The 8641-nt window shown below is 43.0% G+C and overlaps 1 protein-coding gene across 3 annotated transcripts; it reads right to left on the minus strand.

The window, feature by feature from the left end:
• Positions 1–545: 545 nt before the first annotated feature.
• ARMCX3 (armadillo repeat containing X-linked 3) lies at positions 546–8400 on the minus strand. Of its 3 annotated transcripts, XM_068962192.1 has the most exons (5): positions 8287–8400; positions 7679–7758; positions 7341–7401; positions 6993–7063; positions 546–6735 (listed from the first exon to the last, which is right to left on the minus strand). In XM_068962192.1, the coding sequence occupies exon 5, from the start codon at positions 6582–6584 to the stop codon at positions 5445–5447; it is 1140 nt and encodes a 379-aa protein (XP_068818293.1). In that variant the 5' UTR covers positions 6585–6735; positions 6993–7063; positions 7341–7401; positions 7679–7758; positions 8287–8400; the 3' UTR covers positions 546–5444. The 3 variants fall into 3 exon arrangements, with proteins under 3 accessions (XP_068818293.1, XP_068818294.1, XP_068818295.1); XM_068962193.1 differs by lacking the exon at positions 6993–7063; XM_068962194.1 differs by having other exon boundaries at positions 7679–8367.
• Positions 8401–8641: the final 241 nt, after the last annotated feature.

Raw genomic sequence — 8641 nt, forward strand, 5'->3', positions numbered from 1 at the left:
AGTTAAATAAATATATCTGGGACTTCTATTCGTAATTTAAAAATAACTGAAAAGCAATTCCAGAGTGTTACTAATATCTTCTTATTTCCCCACATACAGTCATTTCCACCTAGACACATATGTGTGACTTGTATTTATAGACATTCACGAATTATGACATTCATAACATAAAGGTTTAACTTTTATATCAGAAGAAAATCAATCAGAATTTAAGTAATTTTTATAAGCAACATGGTGCGATTTAATACTTTCAATTTTTGGCTATAGATTACACAGATCAGCATAACAAGAGGTGAAGATTGATGATCTTAAATACTAAGTGATTACAAAGAATTATTCTCCAAGCCAGTTTAAATGGATTTAAGATTTAGAAAATAGTTGTCTGTTTTATTTGGTCTTGCCTAGATTCCATCTTTTCTAATATCGACAAGATAATCCGCTTAATTCATTTTAAATGATGGAAGACTGTAAAAATCAGAAGTTTTCTTTTATTGATCCATTTCATTATGTCAGAATTTTCATTACAGCTTATTGAAAGAAAGCCACAAAATTTAGCAAGATTATAGTTAAACCACATTTTAGAAAACAGAAAACTGAAGTAGAAATGGGAAAAAAACTAAAGAGGTAACAATTTATTTTACCTTGGTTTCCAAAAAATCAACAACACGTTATCATTACTCATAAGAAAGGTTCAGAACAGGGAGATATTAACCAATATGTATGAGGGAATCCATTACAAATACTACAGTTTTCTCCTGTTATAAAATATACATTTCTCAAATCCTGTATGCAAACTAACTGATAATATATCTTAAGAGTCATAAAACTACCATCAACTGATAATCCACCTCTGGCTAAGGGTCATCTGGGCAGACAAAATTTCTAATTGTGTATGGAGAGAAACATGCTTTAGCTCTTGAATAGAAGTATTTGATTTCAGACACAAGTCAACGCCCATAATCGACATGGGTGCATCAGGTTCTTCTACGTTGACAGCACCAACATCGAGCTAAGTCAGCTCGCCCCAATTCCCTGAGCACTAAATAAACAACCTTCTGATGATAATGTGGTTCCTGACGTACAGAATGTTAGGGACAGAATGTTCTGAGCAGCCAACACTAAAAATCTGTTCTACTTGGTAATTACATTTCTTAGAGTAACAGACTCTCATTCTTTTTTTTTATTTTCAAAAAAGAAAATCCACCCAATTTAATAACATGTTATGTCCGTGTGCAAACTTAGAAATGTTCTAATACCCAAAGATGCTTGTAATACACTTATTCTTTCAGTTTTTAAAATGTAAATGGTCAACAAGGGTCAAAGAGTTACACTTAGCCCACTGTCAGTGCTGGATCAAATTCCTTTGACATGAACCTGTTAGAATGAAGCTACCCCTCCAATAAGGCTTCTTTCCCAATCCCTCCCTCCCCTCAGGCTTATCCCCAAACCCAACAATGTCCAAGCCCTTAACACAAGGCCTGAGAAGGACACAGTGGAGAGGGAAAGGCATGGAGATATACATCTCTGAAAGCAAAGAGGTGTTATCCTGCTTGATACCACACCTCAGGGGTCAATATCCTAGTCTTCTGTACCCGGAGATGGCAGCGTGATAGTTCTGGTTTAAAGGCAAGAAGAGCCACAGTTTGAACAGAGAAATAAGGGGAAAAAATCTTCAGTCTGGGATATGATGAAGAAGGAATGTAAAATGTTAGTATTGAAAATAGTCATAATCATTCTTCAAAAAACCACTCTCAAGGGAATAGAGCAGAGAAATTAACCAAACAGAGGCATAAACACAAAATTTCCCTGAACCACATCAATTTGCTAAATCTACACTTGGAATCTCTTTTGAAATAAGGCAAGTAGAATCTGAATTTAAAAATAGAAAACCAGTTTCCTGAGCCTTAAATATTATGCTTTGGGTGACAATTTATAACAGAACTATACTCCATCTTTGTAAAATCACCTTTGAACACATTTGCCTGGAATAGACCCACTTAAATTCCTAAAATCAGTAGATAAAAACAAAATAGCAGAATATCCTTGAGTTTCTAATTTCCTCAGTTTCCAAGAAACTGCCATGCTTTCTAAAGAAAGGTCACTGGCTCCCCCCTGCCCCCATGACCTGCCACAATCACGGCTACTATACTAGTAGGGTGCCCTTCCCAAAATGTTTGAGTGGCAACCTCGGATGTGAAAGCATCAGGACATCAGAGTGTGGCTGGGCCGGCCCTGTGTCTTCCCTGGACCAGGCAGTCATACATCTGTCTCACACAGCACTTCCCAAAGTCCGGGTGATTCAGTTCCAAATAATACCAGGCATGGGACATCAAGATTCATGCAATGCACATAGGGCTGTTCCACACCAAGACCGGTGCTTTCTCAGTCTCTGTAAACAACCGTCCGAAAAGTCTTGGCATCCAGCCATACATACCCAGGGTCATCTTGTTACCACAGCAACGACAATTATCATTCTGCATCAAATGCCCATTGGTGCATGACCTGGTGTCGTGGAAATGAAACGATCACCCCCAAAAGACACAGAAGCACAAAGAGACTATTGTCAATGGTCTCTCAGAGGAGGAAATCAGAGAGAAGTGTGAAAGAGGGAAAGGGAAGGAGAATGGGAAGGGAGGAGAGGATGAGAAAAGAGACCTGCGCAGCAGATGGACACTGGTCAGGCCTGCGCCCCTGCTGCAGGGTGGCTTTTTATTACCCAAGTTCATCTCATTGCCACCCCAGGTCAAAAAGTCACTCAGCACCCCAGTTCAATGTGGCTTGATCAGAATTTTTTTAGATGTTCACGATACAGATCTGGGTGAGGGAACAAGTTTGTTCTTATTGCCTCTATTTTCTCAAGTATCTCCAATGAGTACATTTTAGAAGAAAAGTAGACAAAATGTAAATCAGGTTCTGAAAGTTCATCTACAGTATCATCCAATTTGATGTAGACTATATAGGTATACTGAGATAGTGTCTGGAAGGGTATCCACAGTTGGAATTTGATGCTTCTTTCCCCAGCTGCCACAATCCCTTCTCCAGTTCCTTATGCTGCTTTCTACTCTTACACTCTGCACCTTCTCTCTGGGGAATCACATCCGCTCCCATGTCCTTAGTTATCATTTCTTCTCTGGTGGCCCCCAAATCTATATCTGCAGCCTGGTCTTTTCTGAGCACCACATCAACAGACTCAAATGACATTAGGGTATATCCATCTAGATGTCACACAGGTATCTCAAAGTTAATTTATTTTAAATGGATAAGGCTTTCCCTCCCAAATCCTGTTTTCTACCTAATAATAGAGCAAGAAAAAATTTTAATTCCTTTACCCTCATTCCACCCTTAAAACTGATGTCAAAGGAGCCCCAGCATGATTCAATAGAGTCACCATACCCAACAACTTCAAGCTGATCAGTCCTTGGTCCTTTTGTCTACTGTAGGCAACATTTGAGTAAGTATATGGAAGCCTGGGGCTAAAACCAGATCAGAACTGAACAGAGATTTTACCCTTTCCTGGCCTCATGTATAAAGTAGGATAACACCCCCAAACTGACCAACAATACATTGTAAGGGCAGGTGAGATCATGTCTGATAAAACATCTTGAGTACGTAGTAAAAAGAAAAGCCTATTTCTTTGAGAAACTATTGTTAACAGTTGCCTTGCAGGAATGACATCACTCTACACAGTAGTCACTTAATAAATGCTAACTTTTATTGTTGTTATTATTTATTAAATGATGCTGACACACGGCAGAATGCCCCCAGCAACACAAAGGTCAACCAGAACAACTATCGACACTGAATTCTAAGGAACTAAGTGTGCTCAATTTTCTTAATTAATTGCTATGTGCCAGAAAATTCTAAGTATTTCACATATATTACTTCATTTAATTCTTTCAGCGAGCCCCATCTTTAGCACTCATCTATTATTTCAGAGAGAAAACTTCAACCCATCTTATGTTTAATGTAAATACTTTTTCTACTCAGTTCGTGCTCCAATCAATCACCTGCTCCATTCCCAACACTTTCCTTTTGCAAAAACTTTTGAAAAATCAGTATCTGTTTTAGGTTAATAAGAACATATAGATGAATAAAAAGTAAAAAGGTAAAAATTATACTATCCTTACACCCAAAGACAATCACTGTTACTATTTGGATGTCTGTAATTCCAGAGTTTTTAGTGTCTACTTAAATATCTTATATTCTCAGAAAAACTGAATCATACTAAGAAGACTCCTATCTAACCTACCTTTCTCACTTAACAGTGCATGATGAATATCATTCCCTGACAATATGGACTGCAGTTGACATATTTATCTTACACCATGTGAATATTCCTTAATTTATGTAACCAGTCCAGTGTGCTAAATTGTTTAAGTTGTTTTCAATTTTTACTATTTCACACAGTGCTGGGATAAACAGCCTTGTACATACAATCTTTGGCCAATGATTCAACTATTTCCTTAGGACCAAGGGATCACATATTTTAAGGCTAATGATATGTATTACCAAATGGCCCTCTGCAAACCTTGTGCCAGTGTAAGCGAATTCCTACCACCAGGGTGTGAAAGGCTCCATTTCTGCCATTCTCTCATGGGCACTGCACAGCAGGTGAGAGAGGGACTTCTATATGAATTCCAATTATTCTTTCTAGTCAAAATTATTCACTGGCTCTCAGCGTTCAGTGAGGTGATATTCAAACAGTTCTCCACAAACTGGCTTCAGCCAACTTTCCAAATTTATTTACTTCCAGTCACACTTTCCACTCTAAACAGACTAGTCTCCTCACTGTCACAGCAAGAGTTCCTACCTCCATGCCTTTCTCACACCAGTCCCCCTTCACTCCCATCACATGGAACTCCCTAACTACCTACCCCACTGAGGACTCATTTTAAATGAACACTTCCTCCATAAATCTGTAGCTGACTACTGTATCCTGCAGAAACCTTTGCTTTCTCTGTGCTCTGAGTGTGAATATTTAACAAAGAGTATATGCTTGAGATATTGTTTTCTTTTTGTTTGTATGTTTCTTATCTCTCCAACTAGATTATAAACCGAAAGATAAGTATGGTTTCTCTCTTTTTTTTCTTTCCAGCATTAACACACAACTTCATTGTTGATACACAAATGCAGTCAATGCAAATGACAGGAGGGAGCTTATTTATGAGGAACTGGTTCACTGTCACTTATGCAGAAGAAATAGTAAAAATATTTCAATCTAGGCAGTGAGATAAAAAGCAACAAACATTTTCAGAACAGGTAGTGATATTCATTCATCCAGCTTCGGCCTGCAGACCAACTCAGATAAATATCAGCATTGATGATACAATATGATATTCATTACTCAAAACTGGCAGCTGAAAGGATTCCTTTACCATATAGACAAGGTGGAGAAAAGGAATAGTTTACAACATGTGTTGCTTCTAAACTACAAAATCAAGAACTTATTCCTGGCTCTTTGGGAACATATTCTCAGCCAGTTTGGCCACGAATTTTCCAACTTTCACTTTTACCAAAATATCATGATGACTTTCTAGCCCCAGAATCTTATCAGCACACACCTGAAATTCTTTTAAAAAGGAAAAAAGTGAACCTTCGCTGAATTGATTCTGAGTAGATTCATTTTCCTCCCATTTAAAATTGTCATTTATGTTCTCGAATATGACCAGAAGCTTAAGAATCACCTCTTTGTTCTCCTTCTTGTTAAAGAGGGAACCCAGCGAGGATGGTACTTGGGCCCTGAGCAGTTCTCTAGTCATGGCTGGATTTTCAGCCAAATTCAAAAGGAGTTTCAAAACCTGAAATTTGGTTTCTTCATTTCCTGCTGAAAATAAACGGAAAAAGTCTGAAATGGAATTAGCAAGCATGTGCTGATACTCATTAGTAACAGTCATGTTCGTAAGCAATCTTAGACCTGCCAGCTGCACAGATGAGTTCAATCGAGAAGTGATTGTGTCATCACAGACTTGATTCATGTATATCTTAAGCCTGCGCTGATTTTCAGCATTCACACTCAAGTTATTTAGGACAATTAAAGCCTTTTCCTTCACTATGGGATCCCGAGTATTGAGAATCTTTGCAACAATTGGGAGACCACCCAGATCACGAATAATATCTCTGTTAAATGCATAAGCAGCATTGTTACCCAGAGCAATTAAAGCTGCTTCAAGAATATAAGGCTTTTCAGACATCTCAACCAAGCAAAGAACTTTCTGCAGCTCTTGAGGGGACAAAATAGTATCATCTGAATTGGGGGAAGCCCTTTTCTGGACAGCTCGACGAGCCCGGGTGGCCCTGGCCCTTGCCCTGGCCCTAGCTCTGGTTCCAGCCTCAGTCCCAATCCGGGCCCAAGGCGGGTACCATACTATACCTTTGTTCTCACTGTTGTCATCATCATCATCAGACCAGTCATTGTACCTGGCCCCAGGACAGTCCCCAACATCATCCACATCCCCAGACCCTCCCTCAGCCATTTTCTCCTTGTTCTGTTTTCTTCCTCTGGTCAGTCTATAAATGCAATAGCAGGCGCCAGCCCCAATCACCAGTCCCGCAGTCACCCAGCCTACTTTCCTGGCGTAGCCCATGCAATCGTCCCTGATGGTATCAGGGACCAAGGAACAGAGTGGTCACTCAGGCTGGGGGAGGAGGGCTATGGGCCTGGCCTGGGTGCAGGCCTGTGGAGGATGATCGTCTTCAGCCACTTCAAGGCCACGGCAACTGATTCTGGAGGTGGACCTAGGGGTGGAGAAAGAAAACGGGGTTTGAGTTTCTCTTCTCCTTGAGTTGTCCTCTGCAGAGAGTTGTACAGAGGGACAAGCAAATGAGTTCTTGGTAGAAAATGTAGATTGTTAACAAACTCTTTCCCCCTCATTTCACTCTCCCCAGCCCACCTCCTCCCCAAGCTTAGATAAAGGCAGTGGAGCACATTCTCTGCTGGGGCCTCAGCTACCCCAACCTTGGATGTTCCCAGGGAGTGGCACCATTGCACTAACCTCCTCCAGACAGGCAGTTTGCCCCTTCTTCCCTCCCCTGGAGATGTGCCACGCCCAACAACCCTTGCAATCTGCAGAGAGACCAGAGCCAGTGAGAACTGAAGCCTTGATGGATTGACTGCTCCTCCATTTGTTGCTTTCCTGATTCACCTATCTAGGTTGTCAGATTAAAAAAAAAAAAATACAAAAAAGACAACCTCTCTCTGCCATCCAAAACATGCACATGCCTGCCGCTTCTCTAGCCTGAAATGGAGAGTTGTTGGGGAAATAACATTGGGTGAGCCTGTCCAACCGCGGGCAATTTCCAACCCCTCCCCCATTCCAGGCAGCCCCCATGCCCAAACCGACCTCTACTGATCCGAGGAAACTTCCTCCCTCGTTTAAACTGGTGCCACCTGCTACAGCAGACCTGCAGGATGACAGATCGAAAACATGGGGACTAAGTGCTGTTGAGAGAAGAGGATTATGAACAAACTATCTGATAGGTTTCCCTTCTGTCATTTTCCCCCACCCCACCCCCCACGACACACGCGCGCGCACGCACACACACTGCACGCCATTTCGCCACAGTCCCAAGAGTGTGAGAAACACACTCAGACTCAGACCTAACCTAGATTATCGCTACCTCTGGTTTCTCCCCACCCGATCCTCCCAACGCCCCGGTTAGGGTCTCTAGATGATCTTACCCTCAAATCGACCTTCACGGATCGGGGTTAATTTCCTTCCTCTTCTTTAGCCTGGTGTGGTGCCGCAACCTATGGAAAGACTGGCAACCCGGGAGAGGCTCGGATCCACGAGACACAGAGCCATGGTCAGGAAGACGCAGTCACAGTAAGAAAGACGGGAAACTGCCGCGACCTAGTGCTTGGTGGACGGACCGGTCCCCAGAACAGAAAACTCTGTCCTTAATTCGGAGGCCTGGCTGTCAAAGGTTTCCACCCCTTCGACCCTTCTCGGGGTTCTGCTGACACATCACGGTGCACCTCCCCTCCCCATGTCCAGCCTTTCCCCTCTGGCACCGTCCTGGAGGACTGGGGGCCAACACCCAGCGCAGAGCTCCCTTTCCAGCTTACGGCCTCGGTTCCCACCAGATTCCCACGTCCCGATCTCTGAGCTCCTCCCAAACACCCCCCTGCTCACCATTTCGCAGCATCAGAATGGGCTGCGGGCGGGACAGACGTCTTGGAAAGCCGGCGGCGAGTGGAAGAGACGACGGAGGCGCCCCAGGATCCGCGACGGTTTCCGCCCTGCACCCTCAGCCACCCCCACCTTCTGGAATCTCCCAGGCACTGACCTGCACGGATCCGGGACAATCTCCTTCTCCTCCTCCTTCTTTTCTCTGCTGCAGGCCCGCTGGCCCTCGGGGCAATGGGGAGCTGATACTCAGACGGGAACAACGACCAGAACAAGAAGGACTTCTGCACACGTCAGCTCTTGGTCACGTGAGACCTACGTCATCCACCAACTCTGGTCCCCAATTTCCCCTCCCACCAGCAGTGCGGCAGAAGAGGGCCCGCCCCCCTCCCTTCCCTCCCCCACGGCAGGCCTTGTTACTCTTTTTTTTCTTTCCTAATCCCATCTCCCTGTAGTTGTCTTTGCCTTCCTCTGATTACCAGAAAGGGACAGCATCTTCCCCTGGGGTTACTGGC

The sequence above is a fragment of the Capricornis sumatraensis genome, chromosome X, assembly GCF_032405125.1.
Source record: "Capricornis sumatraensis isolate serow.1 chromosome X, serow.2, whole genome shotgun sequence".
Classification (NCBI taxonomy): domain Eukaryota; kingdom Metazoa; phylum Chordata; class Mammalia; order Artiodactyla; family Bovidae; genus Capricornis; species Capricornis sumatraensis.

Bases quoted from the DNA above. Each gene is read 5' to 3' on its own strand.
- ARMCX3 (XM_068962193.1), bottom strand. From the start codon at position 6,584: ATGGGCTACGCCAGGAAAGTAGGCTGGGTGACTGCGGGACTGGTGATT.